General features: G+C 38.7%; 1 protein-coding gene across 3 annotated transcripts in view; it reads left to right on the forward strand.

Annotated features, from left to right (window-relative positions):
• The window catches only part of tet1 (tet methylcytosine dioxygenase 1), a 41,766-nt gene that overhangs the window by 876 nt on the left and 18,977 nt on the right, over positions 1-21,913 (forward strand). Inside the window, exons 2-3 of one of the 3 annotated variants that reach the window (XM_053501667.1) lie at positions 669-2,246; positions 18,403-18,453. In XM_053501667.1, coding sequence (XP_053357642.1) covers positions 798-2,246; positions 18,403-18,453 — 1,500 coding nt within the window. In that variant the 5' untranslated portion in view covers positions 669-797. Of the gene's footprint in view, positions 1-668; positions 2,247-17,972; positions 18,235-18,402; positions 18,454-21,913 lie in introns of those variants that run through there. The other 2 variants (XM_053501669.1, XM_053501668.1) reach the window with 2 other exon arrangements.

Below are 21,913 nucleotides of genomic sequence, written 5' to 3' on the forward strand. Positions count from 1 at the left end.
CCCTTTAGTTATCCTAATAATCACCACTACATCCATTAACATGTCTTACTTTACAGTGTACGACATGTTAATGTTTATGTTATAATACAAACATGCTAAAAAGGAAATAAATAATACGAAACATACCTTAATAGTCTTAATCCTTAGGGCTTGTCAGGATGTTTATCCATCTATTCCTCTGTCTTGTAAGTTCAAGTTCAAGTTCAAGTGGGCTTTATTGTCATTACAACCATATACAGTTAGTACACAGTGAAACGAAACAACGTTCCTCCAGGGCCAAGGTGTTACATGCAACATAAATTTACAACATAAATTAACATAGACACTAAACTAGCTAACCAAGAGGCCTAGTTAGCTGGCTAGCAGAGACAGGACAGAGAGACCTAACATAAATTACAACATAAATTAACAAAAACTAACTAGCTAAGTATAACATTTTTACAGACAACATAAAGTGCACGTGAAAATGTGCAAACAAGAGCAACAACAAAGTAACCATCCTCTGTACATTACTAATTATTTGTTATTACAGGTAATTTGTAGTAGTTAGTAGAAGTTCATTTGTAGTAGTAGCAGCATGTTTTAAGATAAATAATGTGATGACAAAATGTTACATGACATAAAGGATTATAAGGATAAGTTCATGAAATATTCACCTTTTCTCGCAGACATGGCCAGGATTTACTCGACTGGATTCTAACGAGGGAAGATCCGGTTTCATATTTGTAAGATCATAACTCCACTCTCCATGTGTGCCGACTTATCTTTGAACCCACTCACTCTAATGCAGCTTAGCTATGCCTCATCCTGTCAAACGATCAAAGAGAGTGAATCCCACAATTAAACAAAATATTAGAAAGTTGAAGTCAGTTACCGATAAAAGGCGAGCAGGGAACTCAAACAATCTCAGAGGGCCAAAAACACGCAAACAGCCTCCAGGATCCAGAAAGCCCAAAGCAAAGAAACAAGCAACCAGGGTGGTCCAGGAGAGTGCCGTTAGTAAGGCCACAAATAAAACGGTCCCAGGAAGAGCAAGCAGGACCAATAGTACATTTAGCATCACTGGATCTATCAGGTGTACGCGTAGCTCTCAGACCCAGCATGGCCTGTTTGCAGACCTCGCTGGCAGGAGGAGGTCCCTTCGAGGAAGTCAGTTGTCCCAGATTGTCCTGCAGGAAGTGAAGTCTCCCGGGAGGGTGGTCACAAAAAAGACCAACAAAGGCCAGGACACCAGGGGACAAGATACTATGAAAAACACAAAACCTTCTGACCCCAAAAGTGATGACCAACAAACAACGGTACTTGTTCCTAACAGGGGGAATACACCATTTAACCCAGGCACTAAAGAAACAATTGTGGAGGGGGACAGAGAATCACTTGTTCTCAATGCTGCTAAGGTGCAGGATGAGGCGACAGTGGTCACCTGTGAAACAGTAGAAAGTGAAAACAAGCCTGGGCCCATTCAAAACACAGACAAACCAAGCACTGAGTTCAACGATTTGCTTTTGGAAGCGTGTGACTCATCCGTTAAGGTGGACTTTGTTTGTGCACTTAATACCTCAGACCTGACAGTATCCACGCTTTCTCAATCACATGATCTTGATGCTCAGATAACTCCACAGGACTCTCTTCGGCCAGATGTTTTTGTTGTGCCTCCTGTAAATGAATTTCTTAAAGAATCAGCAGCACTTCAGCACACTGCAGATCCTACCTTTGCGGCGGACAGAGAGCATCAGTGCACCTTAGACCTGGAAACCAAAGATCTGAAAGAAGTTGATCTGAAAACCAAAGATGCAAATGACAGTGCGGATGAGCTGTACAACAAAAATGAAGGAGCATTGTCACTCCTCTCACTGTGCGCAGGTTTTTACTGCAGCACTCTCCCTGGCCTGGATTGTGAGTCTCAAACGACATATTTCTCGAATAAACTGTTGAGCAGCTCAGAGAGCACCCAGTCCTCTTTTGACACAGAGTCAGAGGCAGGAGGTTCAGGACTGGGTCCAGAATCTGAGGCAGTAGGTGCTTCTTCACTCCTGGAGGGAGAGTTATATCAGAGTTTACCGCAGGTTAAGGAGAGAAGAGAGAGAAAGAAGAGGAGGAGATGTGGAGCATGTGTGCCTTGTCTTCGCAGGGTCAACTGTGGACAGTGCAGCTGCTGCTTAAACCGAAAGACTGGCCATCAGATCTGTAAACTCAGGAAATGTGTGGAGCTAAAGAAAAGGCCCTCTTCGATCCCTGCTGAAGAGGTAGGTCACTTCACTTTATTCCTTTAATGCTTCTGTTCCTCATTGCTAACCAAAGTCAAACTGAAACTCCGTCATATAGCGGAGCGGATATGTAGCTTTGTAGTTTTTTTCCCATATACAGATGTTCGTGTTTAGCAATTTGCATTTGTCGGTTCAGTGCATGAAAGATTTTAATGAGAAAAGCAAAACTCTGGTATATGAATCACACTGGCTGTAAAACAGTATCGTGCACATTTATTATCTCAGAACAGCTAAAGAGCTCCAGCCGTCACGTTCTCCTTTTTTCATCTTTGCTTCCCCTGCTGCAAAATGAATGGGAGTACCCAACCACATGAGTCGCTGTCAGCGCAGCACGTGGTGCGAATGTCTGTTAGTGCGTGTTAGGGAGCGATAGCCTTCCGCATGCTAAACGGCCACAATGACGTGTCTCCTTCCTACAGCACAGAAAGCTGCAGCGTGTTTTTTTAGCCAAAGTATCATGCTGTGTTGAAATCCATCGCTGTTCAAAGCATGTTGTGTCACGCATTTACCCTGAAAAGGTTGGCAAAAGGCAAGTGTAAGGATGCTCCTCCTTTTCTTTACTCAGGGGCCTTCAAAAGTCGAGGTACAGCATTGTAAAAAATAGAAGTTGGGAAACGTTGGGCTTGTCAGATTTGTCAGTATGAACTGTCATACATTTTCAGAAACATTGCACATTCACTTCATCTGTTAAACATCCAGTGCAGCTAATGCCTGTTTTAATCTTTCATACTAAAAGTTTTAACTGCTCCACAGACACGTAATAATAGAGGAAGCTGTTCACTGTCACATATTCCAGATGTCTAAATACCACATGGAAAATTAAGATAAAAGCATAGTTGTTTTTGGAGAGCTGGATGAGAGCATCAAGTGTCTGGGCACCGTGGAGTTATATTGTACAATACTTTCAAATACAATAGTAGACCATTGTAAGTGATGTAGACCATAACAGCTTTGTGACGATTAACTACATGTATCACTTCATGTCACGAGTCTTAACAGTTATTATAGTAATTAACAGTTAATTAACTGTTGCTTGCCATCAGATGACATACCTGTGGAGGTATGGAAGTGCTTATCAGAGGTGGCAGTAGAGTTTCTAACTAGTTTGTTTAACTGGAGAGTGAGAGGATTCCAGAAGAATGAAGGAGAAGTGTATTGGTGCCGATTTTTAAGAACAAGGGAGATGTGCAGAGATGTTTCAATTACAAAGGCATAAAGCTAATGAGCCATACAATGAAGCTGTGGGAAAGAGAAGTGGAAGCTAGGTTAAGGGCAGAGGTGAGCATTTGTAAGCTGCAATATGGTTTCATACCTAGAAAGAGTACATCAGATGCAGTATATGCTTTGAGGATGCTGGCGGAGAAGTACAGAGAAGGTAATAAAGAGTTGCATTGTGTCTTTGTAGATTTAGAGAAAGCGTATGACAGGGTGCCAAGAGAGGAGCTGTGGTGTTGTATGAGGAAGTCTGGAGTGGCAGAGAAGTATGTTAGAGTGGTGCAGGACATGTATGAGAGCTGTAAGACAGTGGTGAGATGTGCTGTAGGTGTGACAGAAGAGTTCAAGGTGGAGGTGGGTCTGCATCAAGAATCGGCTCTAAGCAGCAGATGACATTGTGCTTTGTAGCGAGAGCAGGGAACAGGTGGAAGAAAATTTGGAGAGGTGGAGGTATGCTCTGGAAAGCAGAGGAATGAAGGTTAGCCGCAGTAAGATGGAATACATGTGTGTAAATGAGAGGAACCCAAGAGGAACGGTGACGATACACAGGAGCAGAGGTAAAGAAGGTGCAGGACTTTAAGTACTTAGGGTCAACGGTCCAGAGCAACGGAAAGTGTGGAAAGGAGGTGAAGAGGCAGGTACAGGGAGGTTGGAATGGGTGGAGAAAAGTGTCAGGTGTGTTGTGCGATAAAAGAGTATCAGCGAGAATGAAAGGAAAGGTGTACAGGACAGTGGTGAGACCAGCGATGCTCTACGGCTTAGAGACAGTGGCACTGAAGAAAAGGATGCAGAGTTGGAGGTAGCAGTGCTGAGGATGTTGAGGTTCTCTTTGGGAGTGACAAGGATGGATAGGATCAAGAATGAGTTCATCAGAGGGTTTTGGAGCTAAAGTTAGAGAGGCCAGATTGAGGTGGTTTGGACATGTTCAGAGGAGAGATGATGAATATATCGGTAGAAGGATGCTGAGGTTGAAACTGCCAGGCCGGAGGTCTAGAGGAAGACCAAAGAGGAGATTTATGGATGCAGTGAGAGAGGACATGAAGTTAGTTGGTGTGAGAGAAGAGGATGCAGAGAATAGGGTTAGATGGAGGCAGATGATTCGCTGTGGCGACCCCTGAAAGGGAACAGCCGAAAAACAAAGAGGAAGAACTGTTGCTTGCCAGCATGGGTGAAAGTAGATTTGTACTGTCTGCAGTACTGACTGAGAGCAGTTGTTTGACAAAATGCACGTTCAAAAACAGTCACTTAAGCACTTGCAGTAAAAAAAACCACACAAAAAAACTACATCCGTTAATGTTATGTTATCTTAAACAACATTATATTAACAACACTATTTACGATTGAAAATCAGAACACCAGAAGTTAGCTTATATATTGATTATTAAAGCAGAATAAGTATAAATATTTAAACCTTTGGCTGCATAGTTTCAGTAAGTATTTCAAACTTTCAAATATGTTAATTACAATAACTGTCTGTCGCCAGATTTATGTAAGCGTGCTGATAGTAAAGTAACTAGTTAAATAAAGAAACAAATTATCTGTTTATAATAAATGATCTGTTGATAATATATATTGTTTTTCATCACCAAAAAATCTTTTTTCCCCCATGTGTCCATTGCGTATTACTTAAGTTATAACACACTTGAGGTAGTGTTGTTGTACTGAATATCAGCACAGCTGTGATAGCCTCAACACTTGGGCTGTGCCCTTGTGCCTATGACCGCATCAAAGCTGTGCTGATATTCAATACAATCAGGACAAGTCGAAACACACCATGGCTTTTGTATTGACAACGCTAGTGAGATATTGAAAAGTATTGTTGATGGTGCTAAAACACACCCTCACTTGTGTGAAGTAATGTTAAGTCAGCATCATAAACCCTTTGAAATATTGGCTAGTTGAGAGTCGTACAATAACACATATAATTAGATTGTTTTTTTCCCTTATGTGTTTTTTCATGCACAACAAAATAATGTTTCATGCATGAAAACCACATCTTTTTAAGTGATCTGAAGTGCCAAAACAGGGAAGCAATTGCCTTGTTATCATGAGGTTGCACGTTTAGATCTTGACAATGCCACAGTTATCCGTGGCACAAAACTGCTCATGCGCTTGAGGTGGGAGGCATGGAGCTATTCTCTTTTCTGTTTCAATCAGAAACTAACTAATTGTGGGTGTTTTCAAGCTCAAAGAGGCATGCTTTCCTCAGAGCATGTTTTCTTCTGTGACACAGCAGCTCAAAAAAGTGTGGAGGTTGGCTTCACGTGCCTCATCGCTGTATTTTGGGGGACATCACACAATTTGTGCATCTTTTCAAATGTGTATACAAATTTTGTGGATGAATTTAAATAAATGATAATTTCAGTTTCAAGATAAACATATTATGCAGAATTTTCTCTAGTTTGTGTGTGTGTGTGTGTGTGTGTGTGTGTGTGTGTGTGTGTAACATGAAGCCAGTGACTCGATGCAGGGTGATCAGGATCAGCCTGTCTCCACACCTACCCCAGCTTAAACACTTGCCAGACCTTAACTGACAAACAATCATTTCAGGTGGCCAAACAGGATGAGGATCGGCCCTAAGAATATATTGTGTGCAAACCAGTAGTGTAAGAAAGCTACATTGTAGATTGTAGGGCTGCACAATGTTGCACAGTAGAGTAACTGAGATTATATCGCAACACAAGCATTCACCATATGCCATACAATAAACAATTAGGTAGGTGATGTGAGCTGTATGTTTAAGCTGGCCAAAAGTACGTCTAATCATTACACTATTATATGGTTTTGAACCTTCAGTCATCTATTCAATCATTTTCATTATTCTCTTTATCCTGCTCAAGATCTGGTTTGACCTTAAGTCTATTCTGGAAATATTGGATGCATGGAGGAAATCTAAATAGAAAGGGGGCACCAGTCTGTCAAATGGCACCACGCACACACACAAACGCAGACATATCTGCTGTGTCAGTTCCTATTTTCTACACTCTAGGCTTTTAGGATCGAAGGCCAGTATTTGATTTAAAGGAGATGTAGTCTAGACACAACTCGCGCTAAACACGATACAAGGAAAACAATTCAATTCAAACACATGAAACATATGTTCAGGTGCTTTCAATAATACGAATGGAAACATCCACACATTTTGTAGTATAGCTATAATCATAACTTTTTCCTATGGAGATTTTAACTCATGCTTTGAACTTACTTGGATTTCTGTTGCCAGCTGAAAGCAACCCAAATTATACTGTGCCAAAAGGAAAACCTGCACCGAAGCAGTAACCGAGACGATTACAGTCATAGCAGAGGCTTAGTAGCAAGAGTAAGGCTACATTGGCACATAATCGACACAACGTGCAGCAAGTATTCCTACAATATTTAGAGACGAAAAACATGTGCCAGTGTGACGAGTACATGTCAGCTGTTCATAAGATCAGAGCAGCTCTTGACCTTAAACTGTTTTTTGATTTTTTTAGGGAAAAAAAATTCTTATGTCACCTGTTTATTGAGACAGACATGCATTTCTGAATTGCCGGCTGAACTAAATAGACTTGTACAACATATAATAGCTGTAATTCAGAACCTGCCATGCTGTCACCTACAATTTTGTTTTGTAGCCATAATAAACACAGCATGTCTGTTTCTTTCCTCACCGTATGTACTCTTTAGCCTTGTTTCTTTTTGTCCAAGTCACTAAAGAAAGCCGTTCTCATAGTCAAGTGCAACATTAAAATTTGGAGAGTTACCATTTAATAATTTCCAAGTCACAAGCTCTGTGATTATGTGGCATTAATGTCTCATTCTGTGGGTTTTTGATGTAACAGGAGGAAAATTCTGGTTAATGGACACTGCAGAGAGCCAACTCGGCCAGTCTGGCTGGACGATGTTCACTCCTTAGTGGCTATGTAGTATTTGGTGTGCCACAGTGACATAGTAATTGGAGTTTGCATTGTAAATGTAGCAGGCTTTTGCTTGGCCGTGTAGGAAGAGGAGGGAAATCAGGTGAAGTCAAAGGGTAAGAAGTCAAAGGGTCAGTGAATAAATCAGGTTGAGTTACAATCTCATACTGGATGCGTAAGTGTCAACTATCTTATTCATTAGTCTCAGGTGTGAGAATTTTACAATAGAGTGAATGTCATTATAATGTCACATTACTAGCAGTCAAAAATAGGGTTATTATCCTCTGATTGTGAAAGGTGCTAAATTGTAAATTACGTTCTTTATGAGGCCTGTAGCAGAAATTGCTTACTGTATGTGCTGTCAATCTGTATGTGCTGTCTGATCTATCGTAACACATTTATTAGCAATAATAATGTGAACAAAGTAGTAACATTATATACACTGCCAGTCAAAAGTAAGGACACACCTTCTAATTCCATGGTCTTTATTAAGTTTTTCCCTTTCTACTATGCTAAAGCCATTTAAAATCTCATTTAAACAGTTGATATTGAGAAGTGTCTGCTACTTTACCTTCATAACGGCTTAAATCTGAGGTGCTGTTAGATGGTGATTTTTGTGGCTGGTAACTCTAAATAAACTTTTGGTCTTGTTTTTTGGGATGCTCTTCATGAGAGCCAGTTTCATCATGTTGCTTGATGGCAAATGCACTTGGCAATACTGTTCTTGCTGATCAGCTGACCTTTGTGTCTTAAAATAACTGACTGTTGATAATGTTACTTAGTTACCTAATGCGATATGTGTTATTTCATGGTTTTGAAAAAAAAAGGCCCAGTATTGTTAATAAATCCAAACTTGTATATAAACTTTGGCTGGTACTGTATACTACATCTGCTTATTTATAGAACTCTGTAATTAACCAATTATATGGAGGCTGTACATTGCAGAATCATGCAGATACAGGTTTAGAGCTTCAGGATGGAGAATTTTTTTTTATTTTAGTGATCCTGGCTGTTGGTGCTAGACAGGCTACTTGAATATTTCACAAACTACTTTAATGTGGATGGGCTACAGTCACAGAGGAACACATTGGGCTTGATTCCCTTCAACCCAGAACAGGTATCCATGGATACAAGGAAACTAGTTGAGGATAAACACAATTTATTTTTTTTGGGGGGGGGGTGTTTCTTCCAATTTTCTCCCTAATTTAGTTGTGGCCAATTCCTCCCCGTCACTAGGGGGCTCCCACATTAAGGCTACTACTACCATTCAGTCGGGAGGACGAAGACTATCCCGTGTTTCCTCCGAACCGCGTGACGTCAGCCGACCGCATCTTTTCGAACTGCTCGCTCACGCACCGTTAGGGACGGAGTAACACACTCGGAGGAAAGCGCTAGCCGCTCCTTCTTCGTCCGCGAGATCACAGACGCCCCTGATTGGCTGTAGAGCCGTGATTAATGTGGGAGCGCAAGTACCTCTCATCCCTCCCCCCTGAGAGAGCTCAGCCAATCAGCTCTCTCTGTGCCTCCGGCTGTGAGAGGAAAACAGCATCACCCGGGGTTTGAACCAGCGATCTCTGGATGATAGGGCGAGCGCTTTACCACTGCGTCACTTGGAGGCCAAAATTTCATCTTCATCTTTATCCTTCCAGAGCACTCCATCAACTGTTAACCATCATTTTATTGAATGATAAATTCAACACTTTTTACTGCATTGCCTTCACTTTTATCCTGAGAGGATTATATAAGGTTCAGAAACACCCTGTAAATATTGTTTCACACTCTGCTAACATTTATTAACATAAATATTAATACAAAATCATCTGTCCACCATCTCAGGTTGTAAACATATTAGTTGGATGGTATAAAATTGGGAACATGTCCACTATGCTGTAACACAGAAGATATTATTTGCTTAATTTATAGTTTTTGAGCTCCCAGATTCCCAAATTCCATAACTATTAGGATTTGGAAAATATCTGCTCTTATGCTATAGCCGTGCTCTTGTTGATAGTGGAGTAAAATTCAAGGACTGTGTGCACCTACATTAATTTGCCTATATTAATAAAAATCACATTTAGAAAAGTTAAAAAGAACAGTTTTTTTTTTTGCACATGACTGCACGTGACTGCATGTCTACACTAAAGTTTAGCCCTACCCTTAACCATAGTGACCAGAAGGAACCCTCTTAGGCAAGTAGTTCTTCCTGTTGGGACCAGCCAGCATAAAAAGCATGTCCATACACATGCAGACACACACACACACACACACACACTGCTGTTGAACTCATTCAACCCTCTATGGTATTTCTATACTGTAGCTCAGTCATGGAAGGAAGTTGTGTATAATATAATCTTGTGTGAGCCTCCACCCTGCCTTTACAACACATGGGAATGTCTGACACTCGGGACACTGACATCATGTTTGTGTTTAGAACAGCTAATAGTAGAGAAGTATTAAATTTAGATATATTAGATAAATATAAAGGTTTTTTAAATGTGCTTTAAGTGAAATGTGACAGATTGCACAACACAAAACTGAAAAAGATTATTCATACTGTGAGTGTGTATCAGATTGTAAGGTGTGGGCATGGCCGCTAGGAGGCTGATGAGCCAGAAAAGATTAGTCAGAATCGTGAAGCATGAAAAAGTGAGGAGGCTGCGCTCACTGACGAAAGTATTGTAACATCTTTTATCCTGTATGCCTACCAGGGCTGTTACCTACCTCCACACCCAGGAGCTAGCCACATATGAAAACACCAACCACCCCATGTTCTGCAGTGGAGATCACAACAATCCAAGGTGTTCCTCCCGGGTTAAAGTTATCAGTTATTGGAATATCTACATAGTTTTGCATTTAAAAAAAATCTGGAACACAAGAGCCATAGAGAGGCGTGTAAAGTAGGAGCACCTTGAAAGGCTTTTTACATTTGGTATTGGCAAAGATTGTATGAAATTGAAGATATATGTAGACACCCTGGGACTTACCCATACACCGATCAGCCATAACATTGTGAAAACCTAATAATATTGAGTAGGTCTCTCTTTTTGCCAAGAACAGCCCTAACCCTTTAAGGCATAGACTCCACTAGACTTCTGGAGGTATGCTGTTTTATCTGGCACCTAGCTGTCAGTAGCATATCCTTTAAGTCTTGTAAGTTTGAGATTGGATTGAGCATGTTTTTCCAGCACATTCCACACTGATTGGATTGAGCTGTAGAGAAATCGGAGAATGCAGACTCATTGTTGTGTTCCTTAAACCATTCTTGGTTAGCAAGAATGTTTAGGTAGGTTGTATGTGTCAGAGTAACATCCACATAAATGGCAAAAATCCAGCAGAACATCGCCCAAAGCATCACGCTGCCTCAGCTGGCTTGTCTTTTTCCCATAGTCCATCTAAGTACAAACTCTTGCACAGAAATATGACACACACTCATCTGGACATCCATATGATATTCTACTAGACGCGACTACACGGGCCAGCCTTTGCTCTTCCAGTACACCAATGAGCTTTGGTCGTCCATGGCCCTTGGACCACTTTTGGTAGGTCATGACCACTGCATACTGGTAACATCCCACAACAACTGCAGTTTTAGAGCTGTTCTTATCCATCATAGTCATCTAACCATCATAGTTTAGACCTTGTCAAAGTCACTCAAATTCTTATTCTTTTCCCTTTTTTGCTGCTTTAAACACATTAACTTCAGGGACAAAATGTTCACTTGCTGCCTAATATTCCACCACTTCCAGGTGCCATTGTAATGAGCTTCACCTGTCAGTGGTCATAATGTTCTGATTGATCGCTGCTCATATCAGCTTATCACATATTTTACAAAAAAGATTTTGCCTACTAGATGTGTTTGGTTCAATTTCGCCAACATAAATAGAAGCCCTTTTTTCAAAAGTATTATTTATATTGCCAACATAATATGCCTTGGCAGGTTTTCTGCCTGCAGTATAAGGTGAAACAATTTTTTTAAAACTAAAATTCCAATCATTTGCAATCTCATATTTCTAATCCTACCTTCTACTCAGAAAGGTTTACCTGTTATTCCTAATAAGGTGCTCAGTGTACACATGTAAATTTTCCCTTAATCTACTAGGCCACATCTTATGTTCTAATTTTCATGTTTATATTGTACTGTAACTGAATTTCATTAGAATGTTAGTCTTTTATGCTACAATCTGAACAGTGGTTAATGTCAGCCTTCTTAGTGTAGGAATAGTTTAAAGTATCATTGTTGTTTGAGCATTTACACTTGTTCTGAATCTGATCGGTCCAGTGGTCTCAGTGGTCCAAGCTGTTTCTAGGAAGTTTGTTATTTGGAGTGTTGGATTTCAACAGCGATTAAGGTCACAAGTACACTACATATTAGAGGTGTAAAGGTACGCAAAAGTCATAGTTCTGTCCCTCAGTCTTGAAATCATTGTTTTTTGGTACAGTTAATTAAAAAAAGACATGAAATTTCTTTTAATTTATCGTGGATGTAACATGTAAACAATGGTTTGTTTAAATAAGGGATAATTAGTGAATTACTTAGTGAATACTTCTTTCTTGACAGAGTAAATAAGAACAGTGTCTTTCATGACATAAAATAGCACCGCAACAGAACTTAACTTGGGGTACTATTCCCAAATCTGAGTTCCTGTCCTGTGGCATCAAATAATCCTGCATTAGAAATAAACAAAGTAAAACTTTTAAGTCTTACGGTAAACAAACATGTTTATTTATTAAACCTAAAACACTGACTATACATTTTTGCTGTTTAAGAAAGAAAATATACATTGCGTCCCAGCGTTAACAACAATACACAAATATAGCAGCAGTACATTTCCCACTTTGTAGTGAAAACTGATCTAATACTGTGCAGCGAATTAGTGCTAAGTATGGAATCCTGAATTATATTTTCAACAAGTTGTCAGCTATGTGTTGCCTGTGCCATTAATTTGACTTAATAGAAAAAATCCCCTGACACTAGTTAAAGCTAGACTATATTCACTCCGATCACAATGTGAACAGAGCCAAATGGTATGAATATACAGTATGTACATAATCCGTCTAACCCCTACTACGTATAAAGCTATAATCTCAGGTGAGGATGTGTGCACAGATACAGATAGATCATACAAGTAACTTTGTAAATCATTATGTGTATAAACTTAAAACAGTTTCAGCTCGACTACTTACAGAAATCTATCTTGGCAGTTGTAACAGGACATCAGGTTCCTGTCAAATGTGTTAAATTACATTTGTATGAGCTGCTGATTTTCCACTAACGTTTTTGTTCTGATTGGAACAATAACTACAGTCCATTCTGAAGCGATAAAACATAATCAGAACACTATGAAGGGGGACTGGCCATGGCGAAGTGATGGAAAGCAGATGCACTAAAAAAGATCCTTCAAAAGAATCATTAGCTGATGGGTGCTTTCTCTTGTGATTTTTTTTTTTTAATGGTGAGTAAACTTATACTGTAAATGTAGGCCAAGTTTAAATATTAACATTTCGTTTAGGAATAATAAACTGTAACTCAAAAGCGTAAACAGATAAAAGTAGTTCTTTTAAGTTGGGTTCATATTACATTACTACATCAATAACGGTCTATAGGTTGTGGGAAATACAGCCTTGAAGGATGTGCTCTAAATGGCTGTTACTTGTAACCCTAACAGAGAGAGACAGTTTAGAATGTGTACTGTAATGTGTATAGCCTTCGGGGTTATAGGGTATAGTCATGATAACCTCATAATGCCAGTATTAACCAGTGTCTGAATACTAACTACACAGGAAGTTATTTTCAGTGGTGGATAGTAACAAAGTGAATGTAATCCATTACTGTACTTGAGTGTTTTTTTCCCCAAATATCAGTTTGCTAAATGATTTTCAGGTTGAGGGACGTTTAACGTTAACTCTACATTTTAAAGTAAAATAATGTTCTTTCGATCAGGGAACACCTTATTGTGGCTGATTTCCATTGATCTTTTGGATCTGTTGTACTCATTAGCACATGTATCTATCTAGTGAACAGAAAGTCTTAACAAGATCAGTGCAATAGTCTACATTGTTGAGCACCTGTAAAAATGACTGAAAAAGGTCCTGACTTTAACTTACAACTCACAACATGCATGGCCTAATTTAAAAGACTTTGTGGAATGGACGAAAGGGTCATTCATTTTCCAATGCCTTCTCTACCTGCCTTATTCCCATATGGCTTCTTCATGCAAGGATTCTAAACAAACATGTAGAGGTAAGCCTATTTTTCTGCTGCCGGTCAGTTCTTTAATAGGACAGCTAATGTTAGCTTGCAGCAGCAAAATATGTGCAGCATTCAAGTCACACAGGGACCTTTGATTGTTCAGAATAACAGTTATGAGAGTAAAAACTAAGTATATTTCTCTATATTATCCACTGTTACACTAATGCACTACCTCCTTTAATGGCCCTAATGTGAAAATGGCTTAGAGGACAGTCAGGACTTTACAGGGGACTTGGCAATAACTTCCAGCCAAAGTCTTGTAATGTGCAATTGGTGTTCTTGAATAATTGTATGTACGTTTTCTACAGACAGATGAGTCTCTGTTGCACGTTGGTGACAAGTTATCCACCGATTTCCATTGAATGTTCAGGGAAACAATTACAGTGGGCCTCGAGCCACCTCGGTTGGGATTGTCATTCACGAATGTAGATTTCATTTGTGCCAATCAAATGTTTTACTGCAGCTAAGGGTCTCATTACTGTACTGTGCTTGAAGTCATCTGGAAATGCGAATCAGTTTGGCGCATTCACAACAAATTTTATTTCATTGGAAATCCTAGCTTGACTTAAAAACCCCTCGTAAATAAATGCAGCATTATCATGACTATGTTGTGTGCGTGTCTAGCTAATAAGCTAAGTAGCTCTTTATCACCGAAACGTTACTACACAATCATTCAGTATGACAAAAGCATTGCAGGTTGAAGCTCGTAATTACTTGAAACTGTTTCCATTTTCTTTTATCTAGCTAACAGTTTTACCTCAGTTTGCAGGGTTGGAAGCTTAACAGCTAAACATTCTTATATTCTTAAATGATAAAGTTTCTCATTTAAAACTTGAACTTGAAAAATAAATTCTATTTTTAGAGGTTTTGCATGTAGCTGATGATTGACTATTAACCAGATTGAGCTTGCATCGGGTGTGATCCTTAGCTACACTGAACCATCCAACAATTCAGTGCCATACACTTATTTATCAGTCGGGGCGACTTATATTTTGGATCCTTATATAAACTTTTATTTTATTTATTTATTTATTTATTTTTTTTTTTTAGAGAAATCACAGTAGCCTTGTGCAGAGATCTTAGGAGAGGTTTAACATTAATCTTAAAATTAATTCCTGTTCTCCAGTCCTCTGATTCCAAAGCTACTCAGATATAATTAATGGAGCTTGTTTTCCTGCATGTTGTCTGTTATGACATTATGACAATATTATAATAATTTTAATTGACATCGGGGTCAGACTGATTGACAATTTAATGGCCTTTTTTAAAACAGATATCTGAGTAACATTAAGCAGATTAACATTAATCAAGTCTAATTACAATAATGATAATATAACATTAGTCCATTATTAAATCACAGTACTTGTACTTTGGTTACTTTAGGAGATTTGATGGCATGTACTTTTGTGCCTTTACTCAAGGAAAAATTATCTGGAGAACTTTTATGTTTACTGGAGTAATATTTCACTGTTATTCAAGCACATGATTTATGTACTTACATTTTATGGATTTTGGCAGACATCGTCATCCAGAGCAACTTACATTTTATCTAGTCCTATATTTTAGCAGTTGAGGTTACCTTCCGATCAGAAGTACAACACATTAACCTCCTTGTTCCACCACTGCTTATTTTAAAGTTTAACTTTTTACAAAGACATTTCCTTTAAAGGACAACACAAATATGGGATAGAGCTTTTGTAAAAGTTGAAAAATTGGTCTGGCATACAAGCCAAAGCTGAAACCGATACACGTGTATTTGCATATGTATGTGCTATACTTCTGTAATCCAGCTGTGTCCGTGAACACACCATAAGTATTTACATTATAGCTGCCTGCTTTGTAAAAGTGTAACAAAACAGGTGGTAAAGCCACTAAATGTAGAATGTTTAAGCTTACTATGTCAGTCTACACACACATACACACATCAAACACCTATCCATACACTTTGTACTTTCCCACCACTCAGGAAACCTGTGGGTTGGATGTTGTCAGTGATAATAAAAGCTCCACGCAGAGACAAAGTCTCAGTCCAGTACTGGGCTCCGCACTCTGCCCTTTAGAAGACTGTGCTTGGTGATATCCTTACTGAGGGACTTTTGATCATGTAGGATTTTTGGACGGTCAGCCTGGTTTAAAAAAGAGATTGAAGGAAGCAACACAAGAAATTAATTTGATTGCAGATATAGAAATAATGACTTTGACACTTATTAATGCTATTAATTTGACCATCAGGAATGTAGCATGTTTGTTTTTTCTTTACAGGATTTAAGACCTATTAATATAATCATATGACTTGATTTGCTGTTCCTGCTGTCAGGAGGCTTATTCATAGCGTGGGTTCATAGATGGAGTCATGCTTTCCAAATCTGTAAACATTAATGCAAGTGCTGGTGCAACTTTCCAACATTTCTCCATCCCACTAGCACCTGATAGGGCGTGGTGTAGAGGGACAGGGTGCCTCCAACCATCTAACTCATTAATTAGTTGTCACCGAGGGACAGTTTGCCAACATGCTGAAAAGAGCATGATTAATGCTGGCACTGCTTGTGACTAATGACAGTTGGTCAGCTTGTTAAAGCTTGGCATATGGCACATTTTAAGAGCAAGCCAACAGGAGTACCTTAGTGAAGAGAGAAAGAGAAAGAGAGAGATGGAAGAGATGCATCATCATCAACAGGCATCATGACCATCAAAATAATCTAACTTGTCCCTTGATATGTTTCACATGTTCAGTGAAAAGGAATGAAATGTGTTTGGGCATTTGTGTTTTAACACATATCTAGGACACACACACACACACATACATTATATATATATATATATATATATACATATATATATATATATATATATAGTGTGTGTGTGTGTATTGCATAATATATAATATATAATGTATAATATATTTTATTTTTTAAAAAGCCCTCAAAAAGCCCTTCATCATGGCTTCTACAGGAAAGCTTTTTAGGCAAACTTTTGTACAATAAAGTGAGAGTTAAAGTGAGAATTTTATGAAACAGTTTATTTGAAATTCGATTAGGCAAGCCTGTGGAATTTAACTAATGGGCAGGTTACAAAAGATCATTTTTAGGCCATGTTAAATATAGCAATGTTATCTATAAATAGCATCAGCTTTTTTTTTCGGTCAGAGATTACCTCATCAGGTTCACGCTGCTGTCTTCCTGTCTGAAAGGATCTCACGAGCTGTATTATTCGGCGTGTGGTGTGAAGACCGCGTCTTTCTGAAGGCTGCTGATTCACTGCACGACCCAGAGATCCGCTAACGACAGCACTCGTCATCGCTGAACGCACAACGACAATAGCTGGGATGAGGGAGGGTGAGGGCGACACACGCTCACAGATCATTTGAGAACACAAAGTTTCTGGGAAGTAGAAGCAGTAGAGGTTTAGATAGATAATTAAATTAACGCAGATAAAAAATATAATACACAAAAAAATATTAATACGAAGAATATGAGTAGAAACCTTAACTAGATTAGTTCAGCATCTGGCATTGAGCCAAATGATCAAATCTCGCACACCGGCTTGAATCGACATTTCACAACCGTTCATCTTGTGGTCAAGCAAGAAAGGTAACCACACTGTATATGCAAGGTATGCTTTTTATCCTTAATGTAACCTAATGCTTAATTACAATGTAATTTTAAGAGTGCATTGTAAATTGTAATTTTTATTGTATAGACTTGCCTTTGTTAGTAAGACTAGGTGTGTACACTACCATAGTGATAGCTTACTTAAGTTGCCAGCAGTGACTCTTATAGCATTTATCCTGTTTTGTAGCTAAGGAGATGTGTTTACATTGTTTGCGGTAGTGAAGTAACAGATAAAAGTATAATCAGTGTTTTTTTGTGGTTGGGTGTAAATCTAAACGGGCCAATGAGTGTAAATGGCATTGTGGTGGTTAGACAAGTTTGACAGTGGAAAGAACGGAGAGAGGACTCACGACACCTCGGAATACTCTTCTCATGGGAAAGAGAACAGCTGTGAACTCTGGGATGTCTTATACGTTTGTTCCCTGAGAGTGTGGCACACCTTGCTTTACTGTTACTTCAAGGAAATATTCATTATCAGTTAGAGAAAAAAACAGAGTTATATTTAGCTCTGTTAGGGTACTAGACCGTAGACAACGAGTGCAGATAAGTCTCTGCATGTGTGATACAATCTATGGTTTAGCCCTGTAGAACAACCTGTTCCCGTTCAAAACCCTGGCTCTGCTTTGAGCTCCAGTCCAGCGCTGCAGTTGTCCACCCCACAGCTTGTCTCATGCCTTCTTGCGTACTTGTAGAGTAAGAACCCACATAGGGGATCCTTTGTTTAGGAGGGTCTAGGCATGGGCGATGATTTACAAGCTGCTAAAGTCTCCATGCGATTGGCTGCCCGTGCTGTGTGTGCGTCGGTCAGAAGCATGCGTCAGGCGTCTGCGGCAGTGTGTAGCTGTTTCGCTCTGTGCTGATCATGCAAACCCGGGCAGCTCACTCCTCATCAACCACTACAGCCACTTATTCTTCTAAATCCAAGAGAGGCAAGATGGCTACCTTTTAGGATTATGTTGCCTAAAATTGAGGGCTTACCCCTGAGGAGTGACAAGGTATATAACTACCCCTTTTTTTTCTTTCTTTTTTTTTTTTTCTTACGGCTATTGTCTCAAGGAGACCGGGTGTTGTGACTGTGGGTCTGCTCATTTGCTTTGTGTATCTGCCTGTGTTTTGTTCTTAGTACTGCATGTGTGAGGATTTCTGTTGATTTTTCTTTTCAGGTGAGGTGCAAAGATCTTTCCGAACCACAGAAAAAGAATCAAGTCTCCAAGGTAACCGACACCTACTTTTTGCATATTTTTGCTATGAATATTTCTTTTTATTTATTTATTTTTTAATTAAGTATAGTGTTTGCACCTGCTGCTCTTTTTATTTTTAATCAGCATGTACGTGCGTTTATGCTGCCTGGCTGGCAGGAGTGAGCATAAGCCTTTCGTCTGCACTCTGTTTAGTCGGTTTTCTATTGAGTTAAGTGAAGTTGTGAGACAGGAAAGGAGTGCTGTATGAATGAAGCCACCACAAGCAGCTTCAGAGAAACTCACCAGGAAGGAAGCATGCTTTTTTAGAAGTCACGTTGCAGTAAAGGCTCCAAACCCCAAAATTGTGCATGCGGAGCAGTTTTAGTAAATTACTCTTTGATGGGTTTTACAGAAGGCTGGGTGAGCATCACAACACTTGTTAGTTGCATCAAGTTAGGAGCAACTCGTTCGTTTCAGATTTCAGAATTGCACAACTTAAACTCTACACAACAGGTGCAAATCTGTCATCGTCTTTTTTCTTTCTTCTTTGATATTCACTAAGATCATTTTGCGTCTTTATTTTGTGATTAAAGAAATAAAAAGATTTAAGACAATGTGTTGTTTCGCTCACCTTGTTTTTTCTTTGTTAATGGTGTATTATGTCATCCTTTTTTCTTTTAAATTGGAGATTTAGTTTCAGTTTGTGTAATTAGCGAGATGCAAAAGATGAGAAGTCTCTCCTCCGTGTGTTTGGGTTGGACACGCCCACTCTGCTCTAACTTTCCCTGGTAACGCTTCCTTAGGGAGGCTTCTTAGAATTCTGTAGGCAATACGTGCTCTGTTGCTAGGGGTGTGCGTGGGGGGTGTGTGTCATTTGCCGTGTCTACACTCTGTGTGTGTGTGTGCGTGTATGTGTGTGCGAACAGGGCTGTTTTTACCCTGAAAAGGAGTCAAGTGTGACTTTTTGGGTTTTCAGGGCTTCAGACACAACAAACGAGAAACAAAGAAGCTCTGACATGTGACGTGCTGAGAATGAGCAAAAAATCATCTTTGCGAAGTGATCTGAACAAGCATTATTTGTGGTTTTACACTAAACAAGAGCACTTGCTGAAATTACTTATATCCCTTTAAATTCTGCTGGGGATTTCAAATTATATCAAAGTTTTCAGGATATCAATTTGCTGTAGACATTAGAGTAATGCAAATGGACATAGAGCATGGATCTTACTGATTACTGGCCTTGTCAATTTTATTTTCGACTGTTTCTATCTATCTATCCATCCATCCATCCATTCATCCATCCATCCATCCATTACCAGAAATGAAGTGTACTAGAGTATATGGATATGCCACCAAAGCGTTTTTTTTTTTTAACATACTATCAATTTGCGCTTATTAGCCTGATAAAGCAAAAATTGTTTCAAGTTTCTTTCATCACTCAATCATACTGATAGGTTGTTTGTGCAAGTGACAGATTTGTTGAGCACGTTGACATCAAAAAGATAAGTTAAAATGCACATCAGCAGATTCCTGATGCATGTGGCAATTTATAGTTCAGATGTGTTCAACCTTTATGGTATACTCCGAAAGCAAATCTCCACATGCCGAGTAGGACAGCCAGTTCACGCATCTGTTTATTGATTGCCGCAAAAAGAACATTTTTGAGCAATGCAGCACATACGCAGACATTCTGAAAGTTGCTATCTGAATAGGACAAAGAATGGCAAATAACTTAACTTCTCACTTATTATTGAAACTTACAGCCACTTGATCAGAAGAGAAAGATATGATAGATTCAGTAGCTATAAAGCAGTCCCTTTCAGCAGCTGCCATTTCTATAAAAATGAACATGCACATGATTTGTAGTCGATGCTGAGTGCTTGCATGTGTGTAGTTTTTATCTACTGTTTGGATTTTAGAACATATTGCTTACGATAATGCATTTTTGTGTATGTTAATGTCATGTTTGCTGTAATACAGTGTCATTTTTAAGATATCATTACTTGGAACATATTTCATTTAGATTTATAAACTGAAATGTTAAAAACCATCCTGGGTTTGTGTCTGTTGTAAACCAATACAAAAAACAACTGACAAAGGCAGTTTCCATATTTTTGATTGTATCTAAGCCTTCTAGTAAACACCCTCTAGTTGGTGGCCATTTTGCAATTTTTTCCGGACACTTATTTTAAGTCATACAATACAGACCAAGATGTTTCGGGGAAGAAAATGTAGCAGATAAAATTTTTGGCCAAGATGGATTTGAAATTATAGTATATAATAATAAATACTTTATTATATAATAAAGTATCTAAATCTGAGAAATTTGTTAATTAATGTGTGGCCTTTGGCACAAATTATATGAAAGAACAATTTATACAGGTTGCTCTTGCAGCTACTTTTGAAGGAAAGGGTATGTAAATGTGTACTTAACCTATGTCAATGTCAGTGAGTCAAAGATAAGCTAGGTGTTTTTAGAGTTCCAGTGGATAGGGGCCCTTTCCTATTTTGGAAAACCACTGTCCTGAGAGCTTGAAACAAGATAAATTTGGGAACTGAAATTTCTGGGCTGCCCAAGAAATCAACTGAAGCAGCTGCATAACACAAGTCTGAATACAGACAAGTTTCCGAGCGTAAATATCGATGTAATATTCGAACTTACATTGCAGATTGACTATGAACTTTTTATGGCAATAAAATAAATTAAACACATTTAAAAAATTTAAGAATTAGAAATGTTAAAATATAACATAAGTTAAATGTCATAATGTACAAACATATCAATGCTCTCAGATTTAAATTACATACACAGCATGTTCAGTGCTAAGAAATACATTCAGGTGTGATAAATGTGAGGATATACAGCAGAATCTTATCCTTTTCATGGGCTACCTGTTCAGTTCCTGGGCGTGGGTTCAAGGGTTGGGTATCAAGAGTAGTTTCTGATGCTAGCTACCCTTTTTTTCCCACTTCTAGATACCAGATAATCTGATGACTCTTTTTCTTCTTCATCAAAAACAGTTGCCGTTGCAGCCTAAGTTATTGCCTCACTCTGCCTTTGGAACGGCTAGGCTATAACATGCATTGCATCACTGCATGTCCTAGAATAAAGGGTGTGAAGGTTGTTTATGTGTACAAAATTATACACATTAGCTACTGGTGTATTCTTTCTTTCACATGTTTAAACCAAATCATTAAATTATTTAATTTCTTTGAAATGTTTTTGTGTCATTGGGCTTAAATTTATGTAAGAAGTGATAATATGGAACATCTACATAGAGCCTTATAAAGTTATTAATTAAATTATAGTCAACTGTCTGAGTTAAGATTGATTATTGATTGTTACTTTTGTCCTGTTATGAAAAATACCAGTGTGTGTGCTTTATGGTGGTGCAGATGATATAATGCAAACAGAGCATTTTTTACATACAAAGTCTTTCAGTGTTTTGGATATTACTTTTTCAGACATGACATCCTGAAATCTAAGATACAA

The sequence above is a fragment of the Clarias gariepinus genome, chromosome 8, assembly GCF_024256425.1.
Source record: "Clarias gariepinus isolate MV-2021 ecotype Netherlands chromosome 8, CGAR_prim_01v2, whole genome shotgun sequence".
Classification (NCBI taxonomy): domain Eukaryota; kingdom Metazoa; phylum Chordata; class Actinopteri; order Siluriformes; family Clariidae; genus Clarias; species Clarias gariepinus.